At 36.5% G+C, this 17,493-nt stretch overlaps 1 protein-coding gene across 5 annotated transcripts in view; it reads left to right on the top strand.

Annotated features, from left to right (window-relative positions):
• Nucleotides 1-17,493, top strand: part of LRRC28 (leucine rich repeat containing 28) — a 191,612-nt gene that overhangs the window by 140,590 nt on the left and 33,529 nt on the right. For all 5 annotated transcript variants that reach the window (XM_079698970.1, XM_079698973.1, XM_079698972.1 and 2 more), the window contains exons 8-9: nucleotides 1,620-1,722; nucleotides 16,768-16,943. In XM_079698970.1, the coding sequence (XP_079555096.1) occupies nucleotides 1,620-1,722; nucleotides 16,768-16,943 (279 nt within the window). The remainder of the gene's footprint in view (nucleotides 1-1,619; nucleotides 1,723-16,767; nucleotides 16,944-17,493) is intronic.

Below are 17,493 nucleotides of genomic sequence, written 5' to 3'. Positions count from 1 at the left end.
TAGCTAGTAGGCCAGTAATTTTTTTTTCTCCCTAAGAGTTTCCACCTCCCAGTGCTTTTGTTGCCTGTTCCCAGTGCTGCCAATTTTGGTTCCTCTTTTTGTAACTTGCCCCAGTGCTATTCCTGGGCAAGAATACTGTGATAGGACTTGTAGTGGAAAAGAGGAGGTAATGTTCACCTTTTCCTACCCATTTCCATGGCAAACCCTTCCTTACCTCAGTCTTATATTATCCCCTTCTCACTTAATGTAACAAATTGTCCAGAACCCATCTGTGAAACAGACTTTATACAAGCCTCTCTAATAGCAGTGATCATATTGTATTCAGTTATCATTTTTCATGTCCGTCCTCAATATCATATTCATATCTGAATCCCCAAGGCCTACCATAGTGCCTAAAAGGTCCTTAATGGGTAAATGGGTTTTGTTTCGAAATGTAAATATGCTTAAGAACCACCTAATTTAGCTATCTGGGCCTTTGTCTTTCCTAACTGTAGAAGGACAGGGGAAAAAGAGAGCTCCTTCAGCCTATTTCCTATTTTCACAAGCAGAATTATAGTTTGAAACTTTTCAGAGATTGAAAACTTTTCAAAGATTATGTTCTTACTTCAGGAGGCAGAGGGTTGGCAAGGCTACTGAGGATTCTGTTCTGTGCCTCTGTAATGATGAAGATAAATAGCTCTACCCTGTGAGTGATAGGAGTGGAAAGGAAAGCTGGTCGAACAATCTTGGGCACACAGTAGACAGGAAGGGATGACCTCGGCACTTGGAAGTGTCTCTGCTGCCTGTGATGGCCAGAGATCACCTTCAGTACTTTGTGCTTTGTTTCCTCACTGAATCCTCCTCCAGTCTTTGCTCCCCCCTTGTCCGGCTACTTCTGCGAAACTTCTGGATTGTCCCTCTTTCTGGCATACTTGTTCCTATTGCAGATTCTTCTCTTTGGGCTCCCTTTCTCACCTCTTCCCATTCCTGGTACAAACCCATTCCTGTCCCGGCTTCCTGGCCTGCAGGTCTTGTCCATCCATCTGTACCTCACACCTCACTGAGGACTGGGATTTGGGGTTCCCTTTGCTTCTTCCTCCCCCTGCAGCCACGGGCAGTTCCATCCATTCCTAGATCCACCTGGCTCCTGAGGCCCAGCCCAGCCAGGGTCAGATTGATCCCTAGCCCTCCTTTACCCCTCCTCCCATCTTTCTGCCCAGGAGAGGTGAGACACAGTAGGCTGACCTGCCAACTTAGTTTGTGTAACACTTTTTCCTATGGAGAAAAATGAAACTAAATAAACGACCTATAACAAACTTAATAAATAAATAGAAATTGTTTATTAAAAGTCATAGAATTTTTATGTGGGCAGGAAATCTAATAATATTCCATTCCCAGTACTCATTTTACAGCTTAAATGCTCAAGGTTCAGGTGGGTTGAGTAATTTTTCAATAGTCATGTTTTCTGATGTAGAATCTCATATTACAGCTGACATAATTTCACACCTAGTTAAATCTGCAACATTTTTTTCTTCCAGAGTAGAAATTTGAATTATTCTAATATTATGTATTAAATTTTATGTTTCACATTATACTGGTGTATATTTATAGGAATTATAGCACTTTTCTTTCTAATCCAGATTTAGGTCGATCTCGAGAACTACAATATGTGTACGTGGATAACAACATTCATCTGAAAGGCTTGCCATCCTATTTGTACAACAAAGTCATAGGGTGCAGTGGGTAAGGCTGATTTCACATTTTATACTGTCACTCACCTCTTTTGCTAGCTTTGTTTCTATTTCAGTATTTAGTCCTGATAAAACTCAAAAATAGATGAACTACTTTTGATAATCCTGTTCAGTTTTGTTTGGGGGCTTAATATGCTAAAACAAATACCCTTAAAAGTCAAGAATATTGAGCAAGCAATTTAGAATATTGTACTTCAAGTTTAGCTAGTAAGCTGTAAATTCGGTCAGTAAGTTGTTATTTTCCAGTCAAAAGAAAAATTAATCTATGCATACCATTATAAGCTCAGTAGTATCAGTCACAGAAACTGGAGGAATCTGCATTAATGTAAAAGCTTTTCTTTCTCTGCACTCCATTGCAGTGACAATGTTACTACATTAGTATCTAGGACTATACCAATTGAAAATATTTAGAGGTCAACATTTGAAATAGTCCCTCAATACGAATCATGATTCTAGCAACCAAAACATATGTTTCAGTTAATAGGAAATGATAGGCTTTTATTTTCAGAGCACCAATGATCTTTCATTCTCAGTTAGACTTTTAGAAAGATGGCTTCAGCTTCTCCTTCTATAGCAGTGAGAAAGAACCAACCCTAAAGTAGTTCCCAGAGTGGCATGGGCTTAACATAGGACAACTCAGCTGCCAGAACCTGCTTTTGACTGGCCTCACTTAAGCAGCCAAAGGATACTTGGAACACCTTTGAGGGTACTTAGCCAGCGTGTTGACTCTCTCCTTATAATTTCAAACATCCTGCATAACCTGGCTCATACTGTATGTAGTTCTGGCAAGGAAAGGGATGACATTAAACTTGTGTGTAGCGACAACCATTCCCCTGCTGGCATGGCTCCGGGGGATGGGCATTGAGCAGTGATTGCTCCAGAGAGGGTAATCCTAGTGGCCTTCCCCTAGGAAAAATTATACAGTTGTTATCTTGGGAAAGCCCTAGATGAATTCAGTGCCTGTATAGGCTGATGAAATACAAGCCCAGAGACATATTCCAGAACCTTCTATGAAGCATAGAAAATAGAATATGTAATGGAGTTTTTAGCTCATTGATTTTTCTACAGCTGATCATGTGACAGCTACGATCCTACTCACTCATTAATCATAATGAGTTTGTAAAAGATCTATAATATAGCCTAATTTTTCTAAGTGGTGAGTGAAATACCCTCAATCACCAAGATACACGGAATGATGCAAGCAGGCTCCAAAACTGAAGGCAATTTTCTTGCACCAAAGCCTTCAGAGACTGCACTGAAATATGATTTAAATCTCTACCACAATTAAAGAATAGCTCTTACTTGAGATAAAGAACCTTCTCCTTTGGTGTTTAGACATGGATGTTACTGACTGCCAGAAAGTTCTATTTGTGCAGAGTAGAGAGGTAGTATATTTTATTTATTTCATTTTGGGCTGAGCCGCACAGCTTGCGGGATCTTAGTTCTCCGACCAGGGATCGAACCTGGGCCCACGGCAATGAAAGCACCAAGTCCTAACCACTAGACCACCAGGGATTTCCCTTTTTTTTTTTTTTTAATATATTTTAATTGTTGACTTGGTATCTGGTAGCAGAGGTAGTGAATTTTATGAGAGTTCCAAATCTTTGAGAAAACAGTAAGGCAGAATATGCAAATTACTAGCAGATAGTCTACACTTTTTATTATTATTAGCATCTTCCTTTGGTAGTAGTAATAAGAAGATAAATAAAATTTTTAAAAAGACAGTTATCAAACAATCAGTTTTCTAATATTAATAGTTTTTGGAGTGTTGGCAGTCCCACATACAAATAAACAGTGATCCAAAAGGTATTTTTAATCTGTTGGTTTAACTCAGAATGCATTTCTTATAGAAGCGGTTCTGGTGGTTATACTCCTAGCCAGCTCATTAAAAGGTCATTTAACCCATTTTGCACCCCCCAAATTATACTTACTTATAAAATATTTCTGTGGCAAAAATGTATTCAGAATTCTAATACATGGTGACTATTGAAGTCTTGGCAACAGAATTTAGGGGCTCCCCTTCTTTTATCTCTTTTATCTGTTGTATATGTGCAAAGGGACTCTCCCATTCCAAGTCAAAGTGGGGGTACTTTGGGAAAAGGAGGGGCAAGGTGTAGAACAGGGTTCTAAGGTAAATCTTATATAAAGAGTATAAGGGTATTTGAGGCCTAGAAAGTGTACCTTTTGATTCTGAACAAGGATCTTGGTTCGGTTGTTTATTCAGTGAGTATTTATTGAGCAACTACTCTGTTTGGTCACTGTCTAGACAATGGACATACAATGTAGGAGCCAAACAATTCAGTACCTGCCTTCCTGGACTTCATAATCTAGCTAGGGATCCAAGTGAACCGTCAATAATTAAACTCAGTGTTAATCCTCTCCAAGGAGATGATATTTAAGCTGAGAATAGAAGGATCAGTACACTTGGTTCTCCACCACCATCCCATGTTCTTTCTAGCCCAGAGGTAGGTCTGGAATAAAGAACACATCAGCTCCTGCTGTACTGTGCTTTTTCTGAAAGAGCTGTATTACCCTTCTCTGATTAACAGTCTAAGAAAATTAGAGCAAAATGAATACAGCTTTAGGGACCTGTGGCATGATATAAAAATGTCTGATATATATATATATATATAATTCACACCTCAGAAGGAAAATAGAGAACCAGGTATAAGGCATATAAAAAGGTATAAAAGTAGCTAATAACAAATGTTACACAGTTTCAAGAAATCTCAGAAGTCTCACAAAATTATCTTTGATATTCATAGAAATGTGAATAAAGTTAGCTCCTCCTTATTCTATGTTCATTTATTGGTCAAGTAATTATTGAACTTCAGCAAGTCAGCACTGTGCTAATAATTGTAGAAAAGATAATTTAGATGTTTATCCTAATATATAAAAATAACTGTAATACAAAAAATAAATACCCTAAGAGAAAAGTAGAGTGGTGAAAATTTAGAGCATAGGACTGCCTTTTTATGACCTAGCTTTGAAGTCACACACTGCCATTTCTATTATATCCTATTGATTACACAGGTTAACCCTATTCATTGTGAGAGGAAACTACCAGGAGGGGAGCAGCATGGGAGCCATCCTGGAGGATGGCTAGCACAGATTCCTTGCATTCATGCTCTTTGCTAGCCTCTTGGAAAAGTATAATTCTTATTTTGTCTGGATTTTTCTTACTGTTACCACAGAAACAAATGTCTTCCATTCTTCTATATTTTATCTCGAAAGAGAAGTCCCTCCCATGTTAGAATTTTAAAAAGTGGTGATTGGTACATTTCCTTACTCAGGAGAACTTAATGGTGAAAGTGGCCCTATACCAGAGTTATTTTCTCAGTTGTCTGATTATGAGAAAAAGAAACCAAGCCACTGCTTTGCTTTTTCTTATATAAATAAGCAATTATAGCTGGATTTGGGTACAAATTGGTTAAATGATTTGGTTAAATGGTTTGTTAATATAACCACTCAAGGTAACAGAGTTGTCTTTATGAGAAATGCATTCAGAGTTCTGAGTTAAATCAGCATACTAGAAAATATCCTTTGGATCACAGTCCATTTTTGTGTGGGGGCTGCCTACACGCAAAAAACAAGCTATACTAGGTACTTGAACCACACCTCCATGTGACAGGCACAAAGCAGCCTAGCTACATATTAAAAAAAAATGAGGCATGTTTTGAGCTGTCACTCAAGTGACAGAGTTTGTTGTTTGATTCCAATGTAGTAATTAATTGCTTATTAAAACAAAAATAGTGACACTCCTTTTAAGTTTTAGAGGAATATAACAGAATCCAGTGTATCCGCAATATAACTTTCAAAATGTCCAGGGTACAATCCAAAATTAAATAACATTTGAAGAATAAAGAAAATATGACCTAGTGTCACGGAAAGTAAAAACTTTACTTGATGAGCTTAACACAGAATGGTATAAGAGAGGAAAAGTCAGTGAACTTGGAGGTAGATCAATAGAAATGATTCAGTCTGAAGAACACACACACACACAAAGATTGAAAGCAAGAATGAACATCAGCATCATCAGGGACCTGGCAAACAGTACAAAAAAGCCTGATATTTGTTATCCCAGAAGGAGAATAGAGAGAAAATGGGGCGGTAACAACAACAGAAATATTGAAGAAATATTGTCCAAAAATTTGCCAAATATGATGAAAGACATAATTTTACATTTTCAAGAAACTCAGTGAACTTAATAATATAGATTACAAAGAAAACCTTACCCAGTCAAAGCTGCTGAAAACCAAAGATAAAAAGAAAATCTTGAAAGCAACCAGAGAAAAATGACAAACTGCATACAAAGAAATAATTCAAAAGACCATTGCCTTCTCATCAGAAAATTTGAAGGCCAGAAAACAGTGGAATGATATTTTTAAAGTGTCAAAGAAAAACACCAGTCAACCTAGCAACCAGCAAAAATACCTTTCAAGAATGAAAGTAAAATAAATGCATTCTCAGATGGAACAAAACTAAGCCTTAAAGAGGCTCTGCCAAGAGGACAGACGCTTTATCCAAACCAAGGCTTATTCTATCAGGGTGACATAATTTCTTTCCTTCTCCATATCTACTTTTTCCCTTTACTTTTCCTCTTATTTTAAGCTGAAAAAAAACTTTTTTGCTAAAAAGGGTTAATCTGGTAGCAGTTCCCCCAATAATGAGCATGTGGATGACAGTGTATTTTCTGAAGTATAAAAGACAGTTACTTGGGTTCTTCTGGTAAGGGAATTGAAACTAATTCTTTACTCTTAACACTTCAGTTGGTGACATGGTAAGTTTGAAAATGCATATGAATTAATTTGCTAAATCACATACATGTTTTGGAGCATAATCTCAGCGGCAAAATGATGTTACCATTCATTTAGCTTGTTTAGGTTTAAATGCTGAATGGCAGCTCTGAAAACATTGAGTTGAAAGGGAATTGTGATCATTGTTATAAATTATTTATGTAACTAAGCCAAGGGTCCTGACATTTGTAACAGACTTCAACTCATTTTAATAACTCACTTAAGGGTTCGAATGTACAATCTTTTTTGTAACCACCTCAGCATTTATTCTAAAGTAATAAAAACTATCTAGTTAGAAATCAAAGATGCCAAGGCTTAACAATTGCCAGCTACTAGTTATTTCATTTTATTGTGAACTGAACATATCATGGAGCTTCCATCCCTCTTTACTGACAGTTCATTTCATGATTACTTCTTATTGAGATGAGCGACACTAGCTTTCAATACAGGTACCTTTCCAGCCTTCTCTCCCATTTGCTGTTCTCTTCCATGGACCTGACAGTCTGGCCACTAGAACTGTTTGTGTAACCCCATTTGCCCTGTGCATTCACAGAGCTGAATCCCTGTTCCCTTTCTCTGGAATACCATCATGTTATTCTTAGTTTTCAACAGTAGATACTTTCAGAGCAACATCTAGACTAGTGTTTGACCAAATATCTGGGTGCCATGGCCTAGCCAAGTTAATACAAAAATTTAACCATCACACCATGTATATTATCCCCAAAACTCATTTATTATAATAATAAAGAGAAAGCACAGCTATAAACATTGCTTAAAGTTTACTGTGTACCAGGCAGTGTACTCATTGATTTATCTGCATATTGCACATTATCCTCCCAGCAACCCTTGTGATAATCATCCTTATCTTAGAAATGAAGAAACCAGAGCTCAGAAAGATTAAGTGTCTCAGGTCACAAAGCTAGATGGCAGTAGAGTTATTATCTGCTTCATTGTCCACACTCTTAACCACTGCACTACATATACTGTCTCCCTCTTCTCCTTGGTCTAGAATCACCTCTGTATGTTTGAGCCCCTCTACTAGCTTCTTGAGAACAGGGATGAAAAATACCTTTCTTGTTCCTGCATCATTCCATGTAGTGGGGTGGATGTTTGGTATCTGATGAGGTCAAGGGAGGTTGGCTATGGCCAACAGAAAGATTACTAACTCATGTGAATTCCTGCCTTGTAGCCTGCATTCTACATAGCTGCAACTCTTCTCCAGTGTTAACTAGAGAAGGCATTTAATAGAAGTATCATAAAATGAATTTGATTAGCTGTTTACAGCCAGCGGTGAAGAGTAGGAACTTCTGCTAAAAGAATTGTCAAAAGGAAATTAGACCTTATATAAAATGAGGATCCACATACTTGTTAATGTGAGTCTTTTCAGCAGTTTGTCAGAAACCTAATCTTTCTAATTATTGGAGACAGAGAAAGCATTAGGAAAAGTCTGGCTTTCAGTTTTCTAAACCTTTATTTGTTATTGTTAAATTCTTTGGACAGTGTTCCTTGTAGAGTTCATCAACAATTATAAGGTTAAGAAGCAGCAGCTGTTAAGGCAATAACAGTATGAAGTAATTATTCATGAATCGCTTGCTTGCTTTTTACCCTATATTTTTATTGTTCTATGATTTTTCCCAGGATTCTCATAACTAAAGTATGGCTATAAAGTTTGGAAACAAATAATGTGCTTTACCATGAGTATTAGGCTTCTCCATAGCAACAGAACCAATAGAGAGAGAGAGAGAGAGAGGTGTGTGTGTGTGTGTGTGTGTGTGTGTTGTGTAGGTGGGGGGGGGCTTGCACTGAGAGGAAGAGGGAGGTTGATTTATTTTAAGGAATTGGCTCATATGACTGTGGGCACTGGCAAGTCTGAAATTCACAGAGCAGGCTAGAGACCCAGGGAAGAGCTGATGTGGTAGCTTGAGTCTAAAGACAGTCTGGAGGCAGAATTTTTCCTTGGAGGACCTCAGTCTTTTCCTTTTAAAGGCCTTCAACTGATTAGACAAGGCCCACTCAACATTATAGAGGGTAATCAGCTTTATTCAAAGTCTACTGTTTTAAATGTTAATCTCATCTTTAAAATACCTTTACAGAAATATCTGGACTGGTATTCGACCAAATATCTGGGTGCCCTGGCCTAGCCAAGTTGATACAAAAATTTAATCATCACACTATGTATTGCTGTATATCATCAAAAGAGTCACTTATTATGTGTTTGTCTGTGTTTCCAGACTTAGTGGCCATACTGCATAATAGCATTTTGGATATGATCCTCTCATCTTAATTTTCTCCATATTAAGAAACAAATAGTAATTATAAAGTAAAATTTAAATTTATTTCCTGATCTTCACAAAATGCTTCATAAGGGTAATACCTTTCTAACCCACAGAAATACTCATGCAAAGTCACAATTGTGCTGCTACAGACTCTTCATGTTTATGTGATCACAAAGCGTCAACTGAGGTTTCGAAAGTAAGAGGGATAAAGGCAAAGTAGCAAATCAAAGAAAAATATCATAGAAATTTTGACACCAGTTGGCAGGCCACTGTGCAGCTGGTTTGCACTAGTGTACCCATACTAGCTGTTAAATTATTGACAGTATTGAAGTATTTCTACACAAGTTAATGAATAGCTATTGAACTAAAAGCCCCTGAGGTCTCCCACTGCTGTGTCTGCCTTTCCCCTAAGATCTCCCCATAATCCAGCAACTAAAAGGCTAATGACCAGCAGAACAGAGGGCTCTAGGACTGTGCTTTAGCACAGTGGTACTGTTTGTTTGTTTTTTGCTTGTTTTATTAAACTATAATTTACATACAGAAAAGTTCACCCTTTTTAGTGTATAGTACTGTGAATTTTGACAAATGCATACAGTTGTATAGCCACCACCATGATCAAGGTTTAGAACAGTTCATTCACCCCCAAAATGTCCCCCATGTCCCTTTAAAATGAACCTCTTTTCTTCGGGAGACACCTCAGCCTCTGGAAACGGTTATGTTTTGTGTCCCTATGTTTTACCTTTTCCAGAATGTCATATAAATGAAATGACACAGGCTACTGCAAACATTCATGTCTGGGGCTTTGTGTGAACATAATTTCATTCCACTTGGGTAATATCTAAGAATGCATTTGCTGGGCTATGTGGTAAGCATATGTTTAACTTTATTAAAAACTGCCAAAATGTTTTCCAACATGGCTGTGCTGTTTTGTATTTCATGAGAGTTCTTGTCAGTTTTTTCTTCTTTCAGACATTCTGATAAGTGGGTACTATCTCATGGTTTTAATTTGCATTTCTCTAATGACTGTTGATGTTGAACATGTTTTCATATGCGTATTTGCCCTCCATGTACAGTTGACCCTTGAACAATGCGCAGGTTGGGGTGGACGCTCGGCACAGTCCAAAAACCACATATAGCTTATAGTCAGTCCTCTATATCCGGGGTTCCTCTGCATCTGCGATTCCACATTTGTGGATTCAACCAACCCTGGATCATGTAGTATTGTAGTACTTATGATTGAAAAAAATCCATGTTTAAGTGGAACCATGCAGTTCAAACCCATGTTGTTCAAGGGTCAGCTGTATCTTGGGTGAAGCGTATTCCAATCTTTTGCCCTTTTTTTAAAAACTGGATTGTTTGGGCTTTTTCTTATTGAGTTTTGAGAGTTCTTTATATATTCTGAATACATGTTTCTCATCAAATATGTGATTTGCAAATATTTTCTCCTAGTCTGTGGCTTGTCTGTCATTCTCTTAACAGATTTAACTAGCCTATATTGTGGTTCTTCATAGTTCACCACTGATAAACACACAACTCAAGATATATTTAATTTAATCCATAAATGAGACATTTTCCATTTGACAGATTACTATATTTTCCTAAATAACCATTTCCTTAAATGTTGCCATCCTGGTGGGTAACCAAATACAGATAATGTGATGCTCATATATTTGGCACATCTGCTCCTGAGACAGACTGGACCCCCACGAACTACCCCAAAATTATTTCCTTTTTGGCACCATGTGGATGACTCAGTATTCTTTTCACCATTTCCTTTTTATCTTTTCTCTTTCAAATTTCTTTCCCTGTGTGTGAAGACTCAAAACAACCAATCTGTATTTGGAACTGCTTAGGCACCAATATAGAACTGCTAGATAGAAGAGAAAACTGATCATATTCGATGAGTTAACAACAGAACTCCCATAATGCAGTTAGATAATATGTGATTTAGAAACATCAAACGTTGTGATATATCATTGGTAAAAGATGATGTCAGGAGAGGCTTTATAAAGGAATTAGATTTGGGGAAGAGTAAAATTTGTATCTGGAATGACAGAATATAGAAAATTCCAGGCCCAATTTGGCCTGTAGGCAAGAATAGCCATGGCTCATTGAATACAGTGTTGCTTGTGTTAAGGGGTATCATTCAGAATCCACAAGGAAATGGTAAGGCCACCAGCATCCATGGGATACCTTTCTGCTTAAGTTCTCTCCCTTTTGCATCAACTAAGGTAAGAGGGTCATTTCTTAAAATTTGACTAGAAAGCTTCCATATTTTGACCCTGCACATCAGTGTAAATATCATTAACTGACAAAAATAACATTACTAACAGTTTTGAAGCCCCTGTATGGTTCTCTCCCATGTATGCTCCTCCTTCTTCTCCAAGGTTAGCCACTACTCTGAATTTTGTATTTATCATTCATTTTCACTGAGTTATGATTTTAATATATGTAAATGCATCCCCATATAGTGTATCGTCAAGTTTTATATCTTTTCTTTAACTTTGTGTACATTGAATGATGCTGTATGTATTCCTCTATGGTGTACTTCTTTCACATAGCCTTTTGTTTTTATTCTCCAACTTCTCCACTATTTTTCTACTTCCCTTTAGAGAAAAACTCTTTGAAAGAGTTGTCTATATTCACTTTCTCCACTTCTTTCTATTCTCTCACACCAGTTAGGCTTTTATCCCCATTGCACCTATATAAAGTATATATATATATATATATATATATAATTTGAAAAGTTTTGATGTATATATGTATACACACACACACATACATACATACCTCTGAAACCATCACTGCAATTAAGATAATAAACATATCCACCACCACCGAAAGTTTCCTCGTGCCCCTTGGTAATCCTTCCTTCCTTATCTTCATCCTATCTCCAGGCAACCCCTGATCTGTGTTCTGTTACTGTCGATAAATTTGTATGTTCTTGAGTTTTATATGAATAGAATCAAACAGTATATACTCTCTTTTTCTCTGTCTTCTTTCACTCAGCATAGGGATTTGGAGATTTATACATGATATAGTGTGGATCAACAGTTCATTTTTTTATTGTTATGTAGAGTTCCATTGTATGGATATACCGCAGGTTGTTTCCATTCACTTGTTCATGGACATTTGTGTTGGTTCTAGTTTTTGGCTTTATTACAGATAAAACTGATGTGAACAAATGTAGACTGTCTTTTAAAGGTCCTAGACTTAAATTTCCTTGGATAAATACCTAGGAGTGGAGTGTCTGGATCATACAGTACATGTATATTTAATTTTTGGAAGAACTGCCAGACTTTAAAAAAATAACTATAACATTCTACATCCCCACCTGTAATATAAGAGATTATCAGTTCTTACATATTTTAAATTTTATTCTAGGTGTGTAGTGATTTTTCCATTATGTTTTTAACTTTCATTTCCCTAATAAATAAGGGTGTGCATCTTTTTATGTTTTATTTGCCATCCATATATCTGCTTTGATATAGTGTCTAAGTCTTTCTCCCATTTTTTCCTTGGGTATTTGTGTTCTTATTATTGAGTTTTGAAAATTCTCTATAGATTCTGGATAAAAGTCTTTTATTATATATATGCTTTGGAAGTATCTCCTCCCAGTCCATGGCCTACCTTTTCATTTTTTCACAGGGCCTTTTGGAGAGCAGACATTTTTTATTTTGTTAAAATCCAACTTATCAATTTGTTCTTTTATCGATCTTGCTTTTAGTGTAACCCAAATCACAAAGGTTTTCTCCTATGCTGTCTTCTAGAATTTTTAAGGAATTAAGTTTACATTTAGGTCTATGATTCATTTTGAGTTAATTTTTGTGTATGGTACAAGGTATGGTTGAAGTTCCTTTTTTTACATATGGATATTCCAGTTGTTCAAGCACCATTTGTTTAAAATACTATCCTTTCTCTACTCTATTTCCTTTGTATGTTAGTTGAAAATTAGTTGTCCATATATGTGTGGGTCTATTTCTAGATACTCTGTCTGCTCCATTTATCTATTTGTCTGTTTTGACACAAATACCACACTGTCTTGATTACCATAGTTTTACAATAAGTCTTAAAATTAAAAAAAAATTTTTTTACTATTCTAGCTGCTTTGCATTTCTATATAAATTTTAGAATCAAAATTTCAATTTATATATATTTTTAAAAGCCTGTGATTTTAATTCCATTGAGTCTTTAGATCAATTGGAGGAGAATTAACATCTTAACAATATTAAGTCTCCCAGCCCATGATCACAATAAATGTCTAATTCCTTGTCTTGGACATCTTTTGTCTGATTTATCTCTAAGTATTTCATATTTTTCATAGTATCGTATATGGTATTTAAAGTTTTTTAAATTTCCAATTGATTGTTGCAACCATATAGAAATACAAATGATTTTGTATAACTGATCCTGTATCCTCCAAACTTGCCAAGCTCACTTACTAGTTCCAGTAGGGTTTTTTTTAGATTATCATGGACTTTCTACATACACTCATGTCTTCTGGGAAGAAAGACAGTTTTACTTCTTCCTTTCAAATATGGTCACGTTTTATTTCTTTTGCTTTCGTGACCATGCTGGTTAGAAGCTCCAGTACAATGTTAAATAGAAGCAGTGAGAGCAGACATGTTTGTCTTGCTGAACTTATGGGGAAAACAGTCTTTCAACATTAAGTATAATATTGACTGTTGTTTTTTCATACATATGCTTTATCAGATTAGTAAATTCCCTTCTACTCCTAGTTTGCTGAGAGTTTTTTAAATTATGGACGGGTGTCGAATTTTGTTAGACCCTTTTTCCACATCTATTGAAATGATTATATGGTTTTTCTTTTTTAGGTCTTAAAATAGTGAATTACATTGATTTTTTTAAGGTTAATACAATCTTGATTAATAAGATAAACTTCTTTTGGTCATATGACTTTATATATTATTAAATTCAATGTGCTAAAATTTTGTTTAGACTTCTTCCACCTATGTTCATGAATGATACTGGTTGTTTCTTATTGTGTGTTCATCTGGTTTTGGTATCAGGATAATCCTGGCTTCATAGAATGAGTTGGGAAGTATTCCAACCTTTTAACTACAAATTCAACTTCATTAATAAATGTTGGGCTGTTCAACTTCTCTGTAGCTTGAGTGAGCTTTGCTAATTTTTGTCCTTCAAGGACTTTGTATTAGCATAAAGTTGCTTCTTATATTTTTATTATCTGTAGAAATCGGGCAATACCTCCTTTCTCATTTCTGATATTGGTAATTTGTGTCTTCTCTCTGATTAGACTAGTTAGAGATTTATCATTTTTATTGATCTTCTCAAAGTTCCAGCTTTTGTTTTCACTGATTTCTCTCTATTCATTTCTTCTATGTCATTGATTTTCTTTATGCTCTTTATTATTTCTTTTCTTTTATTTACTTAGGGCTTAATTTGCTCTCTTATTTCTGGTTTCTTTAGGTGAGAGCTATGTATGCAACATGTCCTTCTATGCAGTAATTATAATTATTGTTATAATGACCTTTTCTGCCAGTTTTAACATCTGTCTTGGTTGTTTTCAGTTGCATTTTTTTTTCCTCATCATAGGTCATATATTGAAAAGCCTGGTAATTTTTGGTTGGATGCCAGACAGTGTGAATTTTATGATGCTGAGTGCTGGATATTTTTGTATTCATGTAACTATTCTTGATATATGTTCTGGGATACATTTAACTGGAAACAGTTTAATCTTTTCAGATATGGCTCTTAAGGATTTGTTAGGTGGGAATGGAATGGTGTTCAGTCTAGCACTAACTATTCACCACTACTGAGATAAGACCTTTTTGTGTACTCTACACAATGCCCCTTGAATTACGAGGTTCAAGTCTGACTGATAAGAGCAGGCACTATTTCCAACCCTCTGTGACTGCTGGGCACTGTTACCTTTAATCTTTTCAGCTCGTCCTTTTTCCAGCCTCAGGTAGTTTCCTCATATGTGCTGATCAGTACTCATCTGAATACTCAAGCGGAACCTTCTGCAAATCTCCAGAGTTCTCTCTCTGTACATCTCTCTCCCCTAAGGTTCTCTGTCCTGTGAACTCTTGCTGCTTTGGACCCCTGAACTCTTAGTTCCTTGTCCTCAGTTTAAGGTACCTACCAGGCTAGGTAGGTGACTGAGTTCCCCTTCCCTGAGTTAACTCTTCTCTTCAATCAAGTCTCTGCTGAAATGTCACCTCCTCAGAAAGACTTTCTTTGATTATATTATCTAAAGTAGTACAGCTCTCACTCCCCTCTTCACTCTATTTTAGCATGTGTTTATCTTTTAATTGTCCATCTCTCCTCACTATAATAAGCTTCATTCTGATCTTAAGTATGTCCCTAACAGAATTTTATGCTCATATATATTAAATAATATATACAACAAAGTTCATAATAGCCCCAAACTGGAAACAGCCCATATGTTTACCAGTACTACACAGCAATAAAAATGAATAAGCTATAGTATGTGCAGTAGCGTGGATGCATCCCAGAAAGATAATGTTGACAAAAGGAGCCAGACACAGGATTCTTCATGCTATTGAAGAAGGCAAAACCAAACTATAATGTTAGAATTTGGAAAAATGGTTCCTTTTGGGATAGAGGTTTTGCTTAGTAGGAGGGCCAGCGTGGCCTTCTGAGGTTCTTTTTTCTTGAGCTGAGTGGAGAAATTGAGTAAAATTAATTGAGTTCTAGGTCAGATACTGTCTTCTCTGTAGAACCTTCCCTAATTCCTTAGAAAAATTCAGTTCCTCCACCTTCTCTGACCCAATATTAGAATAATTATATTGTAATTATTACATTTTTCAAGGGAAAGGGGGTCTTTTTTTTTTTTTTTCTTGTGGTACGCAGGCCTCTCACTGTTGTGGCCTCTCCCATTGCGGAGCACAGGCTCCGGACGCGCAGGCTCAGCGGCCATGGCTCACGGGCCCAGCCGCTCCGTGGCATGTGGGATCTTCCCAGACCGGGGAACAAACCCGCATCTCCTGCATCGGCAGGCGACTCTAAACCACTGCGCCACCAGGGAAGCCCATGGATTTTTTTTTTAATCTTTTTTTTTTTAATTTAAGTATTTTGACTGGTATATAGTAGGTGTTCTGGAAACATTTTCTGATGAAAGGAATGAGCAAATGCAGAAACTTGTAATGAACAAATAAGCTGAGGGCTTCTGCCTTCCAGTCCTGTGCCTTATTCATTGCCTGTTTCTACTTGAGGGTAGGGAGATTATCTCACGTTGTATCTGGAGAGCCAAGGTTTGTTGGCGCCTATTTGTCGTTAGAGAAGAAAAGTGTTGAGACTTTTAGGTAAGCTGGTGGTCTCAGACAGGAGGTAGAATGAGATTGGACTCCTGAGTTTTGGTAACCCAGTAGCTAAAGGAACAAGGATGTCTCTGCCTTCTGGTTATGAGTGGCTGTAGGGAATAGGATGTGACTTGGCTTATTCAATAGGCTTTGCCAAGAATATTTTCTTCACAGGTTTATGGAAGGACCCAATAAAGTTATCTGCTATCATTACAAATCTGTTTGCTTTGTAGGGTTTTGTTCCCCCAACACAAAAATTTTGTTAAACCATAGTACTATAACTAAACAGAGTACTCTTTGTTCCTTTTAATTTTGAAAATTTCAATAAACGTAAACTTGGAAAGGGTAAGAAAATGAGGATGAATAGAGCTTACAAAGCAAATTGTATAGACCCTATGAAGGAAATTTCTTCTAAGTTTGTCCTTACTGGAAGTGCCTGGACCTCAGTGAAGATTTAGCTGAGTTCCAAATGATGCATCTAAATTTCTATGCCAGGTTTTATTAAGGAACCCAGAATAGCATCTGTTCACTTTGAAAAGAATTCTGCTAATTCATCAGTGTCTTAAAATTTTAAATATATATTTTGATTAACATATTTTTATTGGCACATATAGTCATTTCCTTTTGGCTAATACTACTGTGAATGTGTGTCTTTCTGTAGCTGTGGTGCTCCCATTCAAGTTTCCGAGGTGAAGCTGCTTTCCTTTTCATCAGGGCAACTAACAGTTTTCCTCCCTGCTGAGGTGAAGGCCATAGGGACAGAGAAGGATCATGTCCTGCCTCTGCAAGAGCTGGCCATGAGGAGTCTGCATCACACCTACCACAGTTTTCTAAAAGGTACCCAGGACTTTTTTCTTTTCTTTCCTTTCCTTTTCTTTCCTTTTCCTTTCCTTTCCTCTTTTCTTTTCTTCCTTTTCTTTTCTTTTCTTTTTTCTTTTCTTTTCTTGCCTGTTATTCAGTGAGCTTAGAAATTGTGTTTTATGCTATTTTGGTGTTCATTTTTCAAAATTGTGGTAAAATGTACATAACATAAAATTTACCATTTTAACCATCTTTAAGTGTTCAGTTCAGTGGCATTAAGTACATTTGTGTAGTTGTGTAATGGAACATTTTTTATAAAAGTTTTAATATTTTATTTTAATATTAATATTTTATATTTTAATATTAAAATATTTTATCAACACTGAGCCCTTCAGCACCCCCTTTAGACACAGAGAAGCATTCACTAAATATGGTCTTCAGTCACAAAGAACAGAGGTTAAAAGTTAAACTATGCAGTTTAAATGAGAGAAATTGGTGTTTGGGAGCACATATTTGGTGGAAGTGAGAAGGCTGGCAGAGGTACTTTCTTCCATATCGAAAAATGTGCAAAGATCTTATCCTTAAA

The sequence above is a fragment of the Hyperoodon ampullatus genome (genome assembly GCF_949752795.1).
Source record: "Hyperoodon ampullatus genome assembly, chromosome: 3".
Taxonomy (NCBI): Eukaryota; Metazoa; Chordata; class Mammalia; order Artiodactyla; family Ziphiidae; genus Hyperoodon; species Hyperoodon ampullatus.
This window is presented reverse-complemented; position numbering and strand designations above follow the sequence as displayed.